The 16,430-nt window shown below is 33.6% G+C and overlaps 3 protein-coding genes across 4 annotated transcripts in view; all 3 read left to right on the plus strand.

The window, feature by feature from the left end:
* The window catches only part of LOC123692767 (sialin), a 38,492-nt gene extending 33,480 nt beyond the window's left edge, over positions 1-5,012 (plus strand). For both annotated transcript variants that reach the window (XM_045637552.1, XM_045637551.1), the window contains exons 8-11: positions 219-391; positions 1,027-1,130; positions 2,107-2,227; positions 4,798-5,012. In XM_045637552.1, coding sequence (XP_045493508.1) covers positions 219-391; positions 1,027-1,130; positions 2,107-2,227; positions 4,798-5,004 — 605 coding nt within the window. In that variant the 3' untranslated portion in view covers positions 5,005-5,012. The remainder of the gene's footprint in view (positions 1-218; positions 392-1,026; positions 1,131-2,106; positions 2,228-4,797) is intronic.
* A 2,878-nt stretch (positions 5,013-7,890) lies between these two features.
* On the plus strand, positions 7,891-10,668 carry LOC123692455 (probable RNA-binding protein 46). The gene is made up of 4 exons (XM_045637205.1): positions 7,891-8,608; positions 8,900-9,381; positions 9,561-9,768; positions 10,062-10,668. Exons 1-4 carry the CDS (start codon positions 7,952-7,954, stop codon positions 10,233-10,235), a joined length of 1,521 nt encoding a protein of 506 aa, XP_045493161.1. The 5' UTR covers positions 7,891-7,951; the 3' UTR covers positions 10,236-10,668.
* Positions 10,669-14,463: 3,795 nt separating this feature from the next.
* Positions 14,464-16,415, plus strand: LOC123692550 (aspartate--tRNA ligase, mitochondrial). The gene has a single exon (XM_045637308.1). The coding sequence runs from the start codon at positions 14,524-14,526 to the stop codon at positions 16,390-16,392; it is 1,869 nt and encodes a 622-aa protein (XP_045493264.1). The 5' UTR covers positions 14,464-14,523; the 3' UTR covers positions 16,393-16,415.
* Positions 16,416-16,430: the final 15 nt, after the last annotated feature.

Here is a 16,430-nt window from a genome sequence, read left to right on the forward strand (position 1 = left end):
ATGTAACATGAACATCATAAGTGCGAACTTTTTACCCTCAAACCACAGAACCTATTTGTATGAAATTTCGAAACAGAAATAGATGAAAACCGACAAATGTAAGTTCCTTTTGTTTCAGTTTTAAATTAAGGGATAACATCACTTTTCACAATACCGCTATCAATTTTACAAAAGACATTGTACAAACTTCATTAACACGATATTCTTAACAATTTCAGACGTATTTAAATTCAAAACGTCCCAAACGGGCTGGCTATCTGCCGTGCCATATGTGGCTATGGCCATCGTGCTACAAGTGGCTGGCCACGTGGCTGATTGGATGCTAAAAGTCGGCTTATTATCGCGCACCAATATACGAAAACTGTTTAATTGTGGCGCGTTTTTATCCCAGGTGAGGATTTGTTATACTAATATTATAAAGCTGTTTGTTTGAACGCGGTAATCTCGGAAACTACTGGTCCGATTTGAAAAATTCTTTCGGTGTTAGATAGCCCATTCATAGAGGAAGGTTATGGGCCCAATAGGACTAATAGGGGTGGAGGAATGCGGGTAAAACCGCGGGGCGCAGCTAGAGTAATATAATAATGTGTTCCACAGTACTGCCAGCAAACAACTACATATACTCACGAAATTGTTCTAATTTGAAACTCTGCCTACGCGTGTATTAGGCAGACTTTTCTAATAAGCGATACAGTTTATTCTTCTTTCGGTTATTTACGATAAAAGAAGTAATTTTCCCAAGTCTCATATTAAAATCAATTTAATCTATTATTATTCAATATACTAATATTATAAAGCTGAAGAGTTTGTTTGTTTGATTGATTGTTTGTTTGAACGCGCTAATCTCGGGAACTACTGGTCCGATTTGAAAAATTCTTTCGGTGTTAGATAGCCCACTTATCCAGGAAGGTTGTAGGCTATATATCATCACGCTACGACCAACAGGAGTGGAGCCACGGGGGTGAAACCGCGCGGAGCAGCTAGTCAATTATAATGAAACTAATAACTTTTTAAATAAATTTTCAGACGATATTCATGGTAGCAGCGGCGTATGCAGGCAGTGTGATCGGTTGCATCGTGTGTCTTACAATAGCTGTTGGTCTGGGAGGTTTCGCCTGGTCTGGATTTAGGTAAAGAGAAGATCCTTACTATTATTTTTATTTTTAATTTATATACATACTAGCTTTCCGCCCGCGGCTTCGCCCGCGTTTTCAAAGAAAAACCCGTTCCCGTAGGATTTCCGGGATAAAACCTAACCTATGTCCTTTCTCGGGTATCAAAATATCTCCATACCAAATTTCATGAAAATTGGTTCAGTAGTTTAGGCGTGATTAAGTAACAGACAGACAGACAGACAGAGTTGCTTTCGCATTTATAATATTAGTATGGATATTAGCGAAGTCATAGGCAACATAATGCTAACGTGGCCAATGAATATTAACACTTGTAAATCATGTCACATTTTGAGAATAGCGCCCTCTATCAGAGTTAATAAATTTCCGAATAATTAAAGTGCACATTTTAATGAATTTTCCCATGGGTATAAGATGTTTGTATATTTTTCATGTGACCCTTATGAAGCTAGAAAATGATATAGGCAACTATTTAAATCTAAGAAAAGAATCAGTTTAGTTATCTATCCATGGCTTCATTTACGTTATCTGTGAAAATAAATACAAAACAATATTATCTGTCATCTTGTTTCTTAGAATAGCGTGTTCAAGCGAACTGCTTCATATTATTAAATTAACTATTTAATCTTTTCACTAAATTCAGCCAGTTGTATAGTAACAAGTGATAACTGCGTTAAAAACAACCGACTTCAAACTTGCACTTGCAACATTTACAAATACAGACAAAAATGCTCATAAAATAAAAACTACTGGGCCTATCCGAATAAAATTTTTATGGGACCAATTCGACACCATCCCGCATTGAACAAAAAAAGAATCATGTAAATTGGTTTAGAAACCTCGGAGTAATCGGTGTACATACATAAAAAAAACATACCGGCCGAATTGATAACCTCCTCCTTTTTTTTGAAGTCGGTTAATAAATAAGATGTGTTTTGGTATTAAAGCTAATATTTTTCTTTCATTATTTCAGTGTAAACCATCTAGACATAGCCCCGCCTCATGCCAGCGTTTTAATGGGATTGTCTAATACTATAGCGACTTTACCCGGTATTGTGAGTCCACCACTTGCTGGATCTATTGTTACTGATAAGGTAAATTATTTAAAATAATTATATTCTAAATATAAAAAATAAAAATGTAAACAGTATTGGGTCATGAGATATACATCTTTTTATTTTTTTTAAGAACACAATAGTAATGTAACTAAGAAATGTATTATCAGCTTTCCACTAATAAATAAATTATTAAGTGTATGCAGTAACAAACATACAGAAAAATATATAGTTGTGGTCATATAATTAAGAACGATTTGAAGTACTAGAATTTTTTATTTAAATTATGTTATACGCAGAGATCTGCAACTTCTAAGAAGCAACTAGTTATGTCATAAAATAGCCACATTAATAGAGCAACTTATTTTAAGAATAAATAATAAAATCAGCAACAATTTTTTTTCAAAAATAATTTATTTTACCAAAGCAACACATTCAAATAATAGTGAAGCTGGACAAATAATTAAGAACGATTAATTTTCGGGAATTGTTTTGTATGACACTTTCATTTAAAAAAATTACAATAATATGTTGCGCGAAAAGTTTGTAAATCGAGTAAATACATTATTAACTAAAATTACATTTAATAGCATATCCACGGCTTTTAATTACTGCTTTATACCGGCGAGGCATTGACTCTTTTAATTTTTGACATTTTGCTAGAGAAATAGAGTTCCATTCTTCGGAGAAAACGTCGTACAGCTCCCTTAAATTTCGACACTGTGTATTTGAAACCTTTTTCTTTACTTCGAACCACAGATTCCCTATTGGGTTTAGGTCAGGGCTATTAGCTGGCCAGTTCAAAACAGAAACTGACTGCGCTGTTAGAAATTCCTTTACAGTGTGTGCAGTGTGCTTTGGATCATTGTCATGCTGGAATGTCTAAATAACTGGTAGAACTTCTTCAGCATAAGGTAACATTGTTTCTTCCAGTATATTTTTGTATTGGAATTGATCCATGTTACCTTCTATCAACTTTACAGGTCCAACACCATGTCCAGAAAAGCACCCCCAAATTTTCACATTTCCACCACCGTGTTTTAATGTAACTTTCGTGTACTTAGGGTCGAATTCTGCATTCGGAGGACGTCGAACATAACGTTTTCCATCGGAACATACTCTGTTTATTTTCGTTTCGTCAGAGAACAGTACATTTTTCCACTGTCGCACAGTCCAGTTTTCATATTTTCTTGCAAATCTAAGCCGGGCTTGCCTGTGGCAAAGTTTCAACATGGGTAGTTTTCTTGCTATCCGACCATGCAATTTTTCTTCTACCAAACGTCATCGAATAGCGCGTGCTGAGATTGCTGAAGGGTTATTTTCCCCGAAATATTCTTTTCTCAGCTCATTGGACCCTTTAAATGGATTTTGTTTCGCTATACGGACGATGTTTCGGTCATCTCGAGGAGTTGTTTTTTCTGTCTTGGCATACGTGGGACAGCCGAAGTGGTTTGATACGTATTAAAATGCCTTATGGCGTGGAAAACCATAGTTTTTGAACATTGCAGATTATCGGCTATCTTTTTATAAGAGCAATTCTTCCCGCGAATTTTTATTATAACTTCCCTAGTAGATTTATCACACCTTTTATTTTTTCCCATTTTTTTAAAAAGAAGTAACCACTTTTAATCTTTCGCAACACTTAATGGCGCCAAAATTACACAAATCGAGTCGTATTCTCTATTCTAATTTGAATAAAAGTAAAAACTATTTAGCGTTCTTAATTATGTGACCAGCCAGTTAATAGGAATACTATGTTTAGAAGTAGTCTAAAAAGTTTGTCTATTATTTTTTAGGCTTATCACGTGTGTTAATGAATACAGTGATTTGTTGGAAAAGTATTTCTATATCGAGAAAAATAAAAATAATTACATGAAATTAGTTATGTAAGTATCTTAGTCTGAAAAAATCTTCCCTTTATATCAGCGTTCTTAATTATATGACCACCACTGTATCTTTCCTATTTGTAATATTAGTATGTTTTTGTCTCTTTATAATATTCAAATTTAACCATTCACTGTTGCTTGGTAATAGAACTTCCTAAGAAATAAACAAAAGAATGGCAAACATCTTCTTTCCCTTATTTATTTCTAAGCTATTGCATAGCTTCTATCGCGAACCTTGAGCGCTGTGACTGAATCGAGAAATTCCGTAACGAAAAAACCTCACGCTCCCCACTCCGACGGGCGGAGGTGTGGCTTGAAGGCATAGCATGCAATAGCTTTACCGCGGTTGTTGGTCTTAGCGTGATGATATGTTTGTATAGCCTTCCTCGATAAATGGGCTATCTAACACCGAAAGAATTTCAAATCGGACCAGTAGTAGTACCTGAGATTAGCGCGTTCAAACAAACTCTTCAGCTTTATCTTCTTAATATATATAAATCTCGTGTCACAATGTTTGTCCTCAATGGACTCCTAAACCACTTAACCGATTATAATAAAATTCGCACACCATGTTCAGTTCGATCCAACTTGAGAGATAGGATAGTTTAAATCTCAAATCGTTTTAGAGAAAGCGGGCGAAGCCGCGGGCGGTAAGCTAGTAATATTAGTATAGATGTAAAATTAAAAACAAAATCATTAACCAATAATACTTTCTATTTACAGTCAGCAGAACAATGGCGTATAGTGTTCTTCATATCGAGTGCTGTATATCTGCTCGGAGCAATTATTTACTACATATTTTGTTCTGCGGAAAAACAACCGTGGGTCCTCGAAATTGATAACGATGCCAGTTTCGATACAGACGCAGCTTCCGTAACTACAGCGAGAGGATATGATAATAAAGCTATGGATACACATTCTGAAATGTAATAAATAAATATAAGTGTGGTGTACAGTGTACACACGTAAGAAGTGAAACTTCTTTATGACCTTTTTTTCAAAAAATAATTTACTATATGCAACTTTACAGAAATACGTCGAATCACGCGTGGTAGGGATAAGAAAAAGATGGCGCGTAACGGAAAAATGTTACACTAAATTTTTTCCAACCCCGATAAAGAAGTTTCTCTTCAATAAATATAAGTGTGGTGTACACTCAGTATGGAATAAAGTAGAAATGTTTTAAATTTGTCAATTGACGTACCATAGCAAGGCTCGAAATTAAAATGTTAAAAATGTCTGTAACTGGCGTAGTAACGCAACAGACATTTTTAACATTTTAATTAAAAGAATTATTGAATTTAACACCTTATTTCTATTGTTCATTGAAAACTCTACCTAATATCCTAGAGAGCATAGTTTTGATTCGGACAATTTTTGTATGTGATTATGGATTGGTTATTGTATGTCAATGGTTGAAAATAATAGTTCTTAAAACCCACCACAGTGTCGCTAGTGTCGCAAGTATGAAATAAATGTTTTTGCAGAGGTATAATTTGTTGAAATTAACAAAAATACGAAGATTCTGTAATATTCTTCAGTATAATTAATAATATAATTAATAATGTAATATTCTTCAGTATAATTTTAACTATATTTTTTGTCCAAATTATTGAATAAGTTAAAACCAGTAACGATGTATGTTCTGATTTTAATAGTATTGTAAATTGAAACGAATTGAAATTATGATGTTTTTTCAAGAATCTAATATATATTATAAAGGCGAAAGTTTGTAAGGATGTATGGATGTTTGTTACTCTTTCACGTAAAAACTACTGAACCGATTACAATGAAATTTAGCACACATATAGAGGGTAACTTGGATTAACACATAGGATAGTTATTATCCCGGAAATCCCACGGGAACGGGAACTATGCGGGTTTTCCTTTGCAAACGCGGGCGAAGCCGCGGGCGGAAATCTAGTGTTTACATAATTTTATTATGGCGCTTTGATTTAAATTTATACCAATTTTAGAAAGACCATTGTTTTTATATACATAAATTAAAAATTAAATAGGTTAGTTATATTATTATTATTAAACATAAGTTTTGATAATTTTTAACAAGGATACTACATAAAATTGTTTTGTTGGTTTTAACGTTTAAAATGTCCTGTTTTATATCTTTAAGAATTTAAACATTTTTCATTATTGTCTATTGTGAGATCTGAATTTATGTTTTAGAAGTATTCCATTGATTCAATATGAGATGTGTCTTTTATATAGGAAAAGAAAGGGCATGTGTGCCGAGCACACGTGTCAGAAGTGAAACTTCTTTGGCAAGATTCAAAGATACCAAATTCGTCGCCACTCCATGACGTTACCGTATTGCCATGACGCGACCTTGCAATTTTACTCTCAACGCGACTAAAGAAGTTTCACTTCAGATGAAATTAATTAATGAAAATTAATTAATAATAAATAGAAATTAATTAATAATAATTAATTTCTTCTACTATACATAATATGTTATTAATGTAAAAATATACTTTTGGATAACCACTGTAGATAATTCTTTAAAATATGTAGGTAATATTGAGATAAGTAGATTTTTCAAATTATGTGTTTTTAAAGCATGGTGAATTGAAAAGGAAAATAGAGAAAATACATGGAAATTTGTTTTGTATTCAAATCTATACTTTATATTATAAAGCTGAAGAGTTTGTTTGTTTGTATTAACGCGCTAATTTCAGGAACTATTGGTCCGATTTGAAAAATTGTTTCTTTCGGTGTTAGATAGCCCATTTAAAGAGGAAGGCTAAGACCAACAGGAGCGAAGAAATGCGGGTAAAACCGCAGGGCACAGCTAGTATTTAATATCTGCTGAACCTAAAAAATATGCACAAGGAAAGAATTTTAATTTGTAGTTGTAAATCAAGCTCAAAAATAAATTGACCCAACTATTATCTTTTATTTTTACATGTAATCTTATTATTTTTTAAGAAATATACTGTATAATTTATATTGATAAGCCTCGCAAATGTATAGAAATCATGTATTTGCAGCTATTGTAATGTATATCTATTAGTTTGTATTTTGTGTTGTTATATTTCTATAATTCAATTGTATCTGTGATGATATAGTTTTTATGAATTAAATTTTGTTTTATTTTATTCAAATTCCTGAAAAAATTACTCTTTTGCATGTCGAAATTATTAGAATTTGACAAATACTTGACCGATAAAGTATAAAATATTAAATAATTAAAAAAATATGTTTGCACGCCATCTTTGATCTTTCCACATCTTGTACGTATTGTTTATTCTTGATTAAACTCATTTTTATTTCTAACAATATAAAACTTTAATTTATATAATAGCACAACTATAGGTACTAACATTTTCAACACAAAAAAGTTTTAGGATGAAAAAAAAAAACTTCAAATCAATATCAACGCCATCTTTTGTAAAAAATTGAAAGCTTAAATGGTACTCTTTCAATTTAAATATTTTTCTCAATTTGAAAAATATTCTAAATTCTACACCTTGCATTATTCATAAATTTATAAATATTGATAAATTTATGAAGAACTAAAACCTAAAACTGAATATTTGCATGATTAACTACGTACATAGAATTCCGGTAACTTCATATTCGATAATTTCATAAAATGAAATAAATCTTTTTAAATAAACAATTTCTCAAATATTTTATCCTTACAAAATATTAACAAATAATTTAAAATATTAGCATTAAATTTTAATACGATTTTCTAAATTAATAAAAAAAAAGTCGCTCAAAATGATTTTCCAAAACAAACTTACTACGTCACAGCCGCCGAACCGTTTGTCGGCAAATATAAAAGCAGGCGGCACTTTGTCGCGCCGCTCTTTCGCCGTTACTTCGATTTGAGACGTTGATCGCGTTGATTGTAAAAATGGTTGATCAGAACGAAATTTCTAGAAGATTATTGGGCGTGATGCAGAAGACTGGATATCCTATCGTCCAACACAACGGGCAGAGGAAGTTCGGTCCGCCTCCAGACTGGACTGGTCCTCCACCACCAAAGGGCTGCGAAGTCTTTGTCGGCAAGCTTCCGAGGGACATCTTCGAAGACGAGCTCATCCCGATATTCTCATCAGTTGGCAAGATCTACGAGCTGCGTCTGATGATGGACTTCTCCGGCTCCAACAGGGGCTACGCCTTCGTCACATACTCCACGAAAGCAGATGCCACCGCTGCAGTTCACGAGCTGAACAACTACGAGATAAAGCCTCGGAAGCACATAGGGGTGGTGAAGTCCGTGGACAATTGCCGCCTTTTCATCGGGAACCTTCCGAAGAACAAAACCAAGGAGGAAGTGTTTGAAGAGCTGTCGAATCGGGTCTCCGGTATCGTGGACGTGATTATTTACAAGAATTGTTTCGATCGGCGGCAAAATAGGGGATTCGCTTTTGTGGAGTTCACGTCGCATAGGGCGGCAGCAATGGCTCGTCGCGCGCTGGTGCCGGGCTGCGTGAAGCTGTGGGACCGCGAGGTGCAGGTGGACTGGGCTGAACCAGAGCCAGATATTGACGACGAACAGATGAGACTTGTAAGTAGAACTCTGCTTTGCGATTTTCTTTTCCTGTAGCGAACTTATTTACGTACTCTTTTATCTATGTAACAAAGCCATTTCTTGCGAATTTTTTTTTAATGGTTGAAGGGGGTGGATTTTGTTTTTCTTCCAAATTAAGTAGTTTTCGGATTAATATTACAATATAATCCCTATGGGGTATCTATTGTTTATAGAAGTTTATATTGCAAGATCATTGTTATATAAATAGTAATGCGATGCGTATCACAATTTGAATAAACAACGTTTGATATAGTTTATCTATTGCAGGTGAAAGTCTTGTATGTACGTAATTTTGAAATTCGGACATTACCAGACACAATAAAAGCTATATTCGAAACTGCGATAAATAATAAAGTCGAAAGGGTAAAGAAAATATACGACTATGCCTTTGTACATTTCTATGAGCGCGAACACGCAGAGCTTGCTATGGCGAAATTGCAAAATGCGGAGATAGACGGAAGTAATATTGAGATACGTTGGGCCAAACCGGTCGATCGCGATTTGTACCGTATACAGAAGCTAGGGAGAGGCAATGCGAAGTTTAATAATAATCTGGACTTGTCTCAAACTTTGATGCTTTATAAACAGCACTTGCAGAAAAAGGAATACGCTAGCAGCCCTAATGACGAAGGCATCGGGTCGGCTTGCGCTGTGGAATCTCCATGTTGCTCGCCCATTGAGTACAAGCCGGCTAGTCAGACCGATAGCTACACAATGGCTCCAGCTAAGCTTGATTCCATGTGTAAAAGGTACTTATCAAATAAGTTTAAATTTCATGTAGGTACATTTGCATTTTAGTCTACCCTCCAATATACATACATATTGCACTTTTTCAGTCTTTGTCTATTCAGTCTCGTGTAAAATGAAAAAAACCTTTACTAAACCGTTACATATAAATAATTAATGTCTATTTTTTGTAAAATTCCAGGTACTCGTGGGTGTCACCACTGTACAAATACCATAAATATGTAGATCCTACTGGCGATGACTTGTGGGTCGGTAGTGTGGAGTTGCCGCATGTTGGCCAGCCGCTGCTGAACCCACCACGGATGATGGGGCCACTGATCACCAGGCCGTGCTTCTCGGTACAACAAGCTCATGTTGAGGCTGCTGAAATAGCGCTACATTCACTTAAGGTAATTAAATTTTAACTATTATCGCAGATATTTTAACGAGGAACTCTATTTCTCAATGTCTATACCAAATTATTGGACTTTGTTTTATCTGAACAATGAATCTATTGTTTGCTAAGTAAGGTAGTTTTGAATGTTGTAATAAAGAACCTACAACCTTCTACAAATGCATGAGTTGTCAGTGACCATTGGAATTGGTTATATTATAAACAGATCTTTCTTTGTAATATTATATTGTTAAAAGTACTCAATATGATCTTATCATCAAACATTAAACATCATTATTTCTATTTCAGATGCTTCGAGCCAACCTCATACAGCGGTCCACACAAGTTTCTACACAGATGTACCAGGCTGTAGTCCCCACAGTGCCCAGTTGCATCAGTGTACCCTGCGACTATATTATGAATCCCCATCTAGTCGCTAGGCCTCCACCAACCCTACCTGTCTCCATCCCACCTATGTGGTAGATTTAAGCAGACAAATTTAATCTTTATTGTTGAGCCAATAAAAATTAATTTCCTTTAAGTTACCTTAAGAAATAATTATAACCGAAATATAATCTTATTCTTGAAGAAATAAGGTTGTATTTTGTTTAAAAAGCTAAAGTGTAAGCTATTCAATTTGATACAATTGTGAAAATTGTAATATTGTTACTGGCAACACTGAGCAATTTAGTTGATTCTTTTGTGACAATTTTTTGTTGACTAAAAAATCCTTTCTTGACTAGAACTAGAATAGTATTTTGACTTAATTGTTTAGATTTTATAAGGCGTTATTTACTTGAGTAAAGCTGTCCACAATGCTTCCTTGTGTTTATAATTGTATATTCAGAGAGAACGCATTGTTAAATCTAGCGGTATGTGACTGTAACTTTTTTGACAATAAACTTTTGATAACATATTGTGGTTGTTTGAATTTCTTGTACCTACATAATGCTACTTATCACCTATTATAAGTATATGATTCCTACTATCCAATTCAGATTTTGTACTTATTCTATAGGTACATATAATAAAACAGCAGTTTCCGTGTCATATGAAGTAAAAATTCATATGACACGGAAACTGCGCTCCGCTTCGCTGCCTTCGCCGCTCTTTTGGTGTGAGTTGACCCTAATTAATACAGTAGTTGTTAAGCAGTATGCATGTGTTTGTACCACAATGCATCACGTAAAAATTACTGGACAGATTTTGACGCAATTTCATATATGATGATAGGCTGTTACTAGGTTCACTTTATAACTATTCATGTAATAATGCAAACCGCAGAGATTTTTGAATCCCCTCAACGTTAATTTCAGAGTGCTATTTTATATATTATTATATGATTCCTACTATTCATCCAATTCAGATTTTGTACTTATCATAATAGGTGAATCGTTTTGCCAAGACATCAAATTCCATACATATATAATAAAATAGCAATTGGATCGTTTCTTCTTGCTGTACAATAAATAGAGTAGTTGCTAAGTAGTATGCATGTGTTTGTACCAACAAACAATGCATCACGTAAAAATTACTGGACAGATTTTGACGCAATTTCATATGATAGGCTGTTGCTAGGTTCACTTTATTTCTATTCTTATAATAATGCAAACCGCAGACATTTTTGAATCCGCTCCACGTTAATTTCTGAACTCTTGAATGGATTTCAAAAAATGTACATCAAAAGTGCTATTTCTATATTAGTTACCTATGTCGTGGCCATATCGTAGATTTGCTCATTTCATGAAATGATTGATCATTTCACGAAATCGCTGCATTACAAGAAATTGTTGAATGTCTATTGGCCACATCGTGATGTGGTTTGAGCAGATCATGAAATCGTTTCTCGATATGGGCAACTAAACGCGCGGTTTTTTTCATGAAATGATCAAAATTTTTTTGATCATATCGTAAAATAGTTACATTAATTATTGGTAGTGTGTTTGAGTGTATTTATGTATGAAGATGGCGGCCGCTGGCGAAAATTTTATTATTCGCAGTTAAAAACTTGACAATTCGTTTAATTACAATATTAAAAAAGTCATAGCAAAGAATTTACGACGAAGACGAAGAGTACTATGGAAAATTGGAAACTGCGGATATTTTATATTATACGAAAAGATCATTTCATGAAATGAGCAAATCAACGATATGGCCACGACATATAAATCTATACAAATTATAATAAATCTGTAGAAGGGTCAATTCTGTAGGTACATTGAAAATATTGAAAAAATAAATACTAGTATTTTAATAAAAATATAGTACCTAGGAAATTCAAAACTGTTGGAGGGTGATCTACAGTAGATAGCAAAGCCAAAAATATTATAGTTTTTAGAATAATTTTTGTCTGTATGTAGGTATGTTCGGGCTAACGGGAACTATGCAGGGGCCTTAGGCAAAGTAAAAATTACAAAACGATAACGAAGTTAGAAATCGCAAGAATGTATGGGATTGACATTAGATAGACCACGTGATCTAACGCGGCGTATGTCAATCCCATACATTTTTGCGATTTCTAACTTCGTTATCGTTTTGTAATTGTTACTTTGTCTAAGGCCCCAGGTTTTTCTTAAACTAGGTAGGTAGGTAGGTATGCGGGTGAAGTTGTGGAGTCGGAAAGTTAGTATAATTATGTATACCTTATGTATACGGCTGGGCGGGCCGCAGCGCTGCGCTGGTTATAGTTTAAAATAGTTTAGAAAATCCAAAAGTGCACGCCTCATAATCTCAACCTTTACAATAAAATTGATTATTTATAAAGAGTACACTATAAATATAAAAACCGTAATAATTGAGCTATTTTTCTTGTGGCCCCACCTAGATGTGAAACTGCGCACTGCGCAGGTTTAAGGGACTGACTACCAACTTATTTTTTTAAACCTTGGCTTATAGTATAAAGAATCGAGTTTATAATGGTGAATTTTGAGTACACTATAAATATAAAAAAAATAAAATAAAATAAAGAATATATTATATAGATATACTTACTAAAATTATGGAGAACAGTCGATATTTTTTTTTGTTTATTTAATAACAATTAAACCACATCGAATCAGACCCTGAAAAATGAAAGGGTTCTATTCCTGAGCATACTCAAGCGTAAGAGAAAAAAAAAAGACTCGATTAGTAAAGTATTTCGGTCGCTATCGTGTTATCAAGAAAATCCTCCGCACATACAGACACACGGACGTCCAAGACAGAACTTTTTTAAACTGTTTTTTAACTAGTTTAAATAACAAAAATGACATCAAAAATATCATGAATGTTAAAAATAGTGTTTTTTCTTAATATGTGTGTGTATGTATTATCTTATAAGTGCAATGTATGATACATAAAGACATTTTAAGTTTGAAAAATCAGATGTTTTGCGCGAAGTGACAGTAGTACCCACCTCAACGCTTCGCTTATGAGGCGTGCAAAATTGTTTTAAGATTCAAAAGAAGAAACTTTTATATAAGCACCTCTCCAATTTAGTATATCCTTCTACTTAATATTATGTATTTTATCCTTTCCTACCTATATGTACCTACCTTTTGATGTACCTTTGTATAATTGTAAATATTACTTGGTGTGGTATATTAAATTGATAAAAAAAAAAGAAATCAAAATAGTAGAACCGGTGAGCTAACAATATTTTTTCATTTCATTTTTCATTTTTTTTTAAGGTTTACCTATTAAAAATCACATTAAAATCTACATCATTTTGACCACACGATCAAATATCCAGTAATACACAATACCAATATACAGGGTGTAATCGTTAAGTGTGCACAGGCGATTATTCCGAAACTATTGCAGATTTCAAAAAAATTTAAACTGATACATATCGAAAGCTCTTTACCTAATGAGTACAAGTCATAACTGCGTTAAAAACAACCGACTTCAAACTTGCAGTTGCAACATTTACAAATACTTACAGACAAAAATGCTCATAAAATAAAAACTACTGGGTCTATCCGAATAAAATTTTATGGGACCAATTCGACACCGTCCCGCATCGAACAAAAAAACAATCACGTAAATCGGTTCAGAAACCTCGGAGTAATCGGTGTACATACATTAAAAAAAAACATATTGGCCGAATCGATAACCTCCTCCTTTTTTTTTTTGAAGTCGGTTAAAAATGACAATAATATTTTTTTTTAATAAATTATTTAAATTATTAGTTAATATCCAAAAATTTACAACAAACATGCCCAATGCCCATACATTTAATTTCCCATACATTTTGTATTCAAAGCAAATGTTCGGAGTGACATCCTCGTTTTGGAATACCATTGTATTCCACATCGAGCTCTATTTACATACAGTTTCTAAATTAATTTTCATTAAAATTTGCAAAGTGATTTAAGCACAAAACCAAAAAAATAACCAAAATCTTTCATATTACATGTTGGGTCAATTACTAAATGTATGGGTCTGTTTGATGTAAATTTTTTTGGATATTTCCCGTTTTATTTTTAAAAAGTTTTTATTGTAATTTTAATCATTAAGTAAAGGGCTTTCAATATCAGTTTAAAGTTTTATAATATCTGCAATAGTTACGGAATAATAGCCTGTGCACACTTAACGACTACACCCTGTATATAATAAAGTTTCACAATATTTTAGTCATTTACTATGATTCTAGATGTGAATAATTTTTGAACGGCTGTTGTAATGTCATTTTTATTTTGACAAGTGACAACAAATAATTGTGAATTGACACTTTGAAAATGAACAGTGTGGTAAAATAAAAATTCAATTTTTCTTATGAAAATTTGCAAGTATGTGGAAGAGAAAAATTCCGTCGCTCGTAAAGAGTACCTTTGCCATTGAACCAGTATTATTGTCCAGAAAAACTTTCGTAAACAATGTAGTACTAAGAAAATGTAACCATAAAAAGTTCACACAAACATGTTCCAGAGTATTTTCCACAGAAAGTCATCAAACCAGACAAATTCCAATTGACAATGGAATAGTACAAGAAAGTAGCTCTTTTACTTATAGGACACACACTTGTGGTGAGCTTCGACCGATTAATGAGGGTGAAAAAGTAACCTTATGTGGATGGGTGCAATTTGCTCGACTTTCCAAATTTTTACTTTTGCGAGATTCGTATGGCCTCACACAATGTGTAGTTAATGATTCGTTAATAGATATATCTAGTATTCCACTCGAAACGATTATTAAAGTTGAAGGAACAGTGATTACTCGACCAAAAGATATGATTAATCATGAAATGACTACTGGAGCGATAGAGGTTGTCATTGAGCGTCTAGAGGTATTGAATAATGTTGAGAAATTACCATTTAATTTACGCAATTATCAGAAACCTAAAGAACAACTGAGGCTTCAATACCGATTTGTAGATTTAAGATTTCCCGAAATGCAATATAATTTACGTCAACGATCTCAAATGCTTCACAATATGCGCAGGTTTCTTATTGAGAAACACAATTTTTGTGAGGTTGAGACGCCGACATTATTTTGTCGAACTCCAGGAGGTGCGAGAGAGTTTGTAGTGCCTACACATCATTCTGGACTGTTCTATTCCCTAGTACAAAGTCCACAGCAGTTTAAACAAATGCTAATGTCTGGTGGAGTTGATAGATACTTCCAAATAGCTAGATGTTACAGAGATGAAGCCACTCGACCTGATCGGCAGCCAGAATTTACTCAATTGGATATAGAATTGTCATTCACAAATTTAAATGGAATTTTGTCTATGATTGAGAACCTAATGTATGAAACATTCATAAAAGATTTACCAAAACCTCCATTTCCAAGAATGACTTATAAAAATGCTATTGAAAACTATGGAAGTGATAAACCAGATTTAACTTATGATTTAAAACTAAAGAATGTTACTGATTTGTTTGGTGAAATATCAGAATCAGCATATGCTATATCTTATTCTAGTAAATTAGGTAAATTAACCACTAAATACAAGGATCAAATAAAAGAGATTAGAAAGAAATATAATGTTAAAGTTTTATTTGAAGAAAATTTGCAAAAGGAATTTGGGACAGATGTTAGCAACAATATAAGAAATGTAATAAATTCAAGTGTAACATACATAATAGCACTAGGTGAGAGTGAAAATGCTTGCTTATGTTTAGGTGAAATTCGTCAATTACTAGCAACATTATTAAAATCAAGAGATTTGTTAGTTGTCGACAACACAATGAAACCTCTATGGGTGGTTGATTTTCCTCTATTTCAAAAGGGAGAAAATGGTCTAGAAACCTGTCATCATCCATTCACAGCTCCTCATCCAGATGACTTACATTTGTTAGAGACGGAGTCTTTGAAAGTCAGGTCACTAGCATATGATTTAGTTCTAAACGGCAACGAAGTTGGTGGCGGCTCTATCAGAATACACAATGCTGGTTTACAAGAGAAAGTACTGAAGATACTCAACATTGATTCTAGTTCTTTACAACACTTTTTAGATGCGCTAAAGAGTGGTTGTCCGCCCCACGGAGGTATAGCGTTAGGTATTGATAGATTAGTGTCTATAGGATGTAATGCTGAATCAATTAGGGATGTTATTGCTTTTCCAAAGAGCCACGAGGGAAAAGACCCCTTATCGGGTGCGCCTAATACAATAAGTGAAGATGACAAAAATTATTATCATATAAATATTGTTGAATAATGTAAATAAATATGTTTTATTAAGTTTGGTTTTTTATT

This window comes from Colias croceus, chromosome 6, assembly GCF_905220415.1.
Source record: "Colias croceus chromosome 6, ilColCroc2.1".
In the NCBI taxonomy this organism is placed as follows: Eukaryota; Metazoa; Arthropoda; class Insecta; order Lepidoptera; family Pieridae; genus Colias; species Colias croceus.

What these genes read in the sequence shown, in the direction of transcription:
- LOC123692550 (XM_045637308.1), top strand. Translation starts at nt 14,524, where the DNA reads ATGTGGAAGAGAAAAATTCCGTCGCTCGTAAAGAGTACCTTTGCCATT.
- LOC123692455 (XM_045637205.1), top strand. Translation starts at nt 7,952, where the DNA reads ATGGTTGATCAGAACGAAATTTCTAGAAGATTATTGGGCGTGATGCAG. An exon ending in CTTGATTCCATGTGTAAAAG is followed by an intron (nt 9,382 to 9,560) that starts GTACTTATCAAA and finishes GTAAAATTCCAG; the next exon opens with GTACTCGTGGGTGTCACCAC. An exon ending in TAGCGCTACATTCACTTAAG is followed by an intron (nt 9,769 to 10,061) that starts GTAATTAAATTT and finishes TTTCTATTTCAG; the next exon opens with ATGCTTCGAGCCAACCTCAT.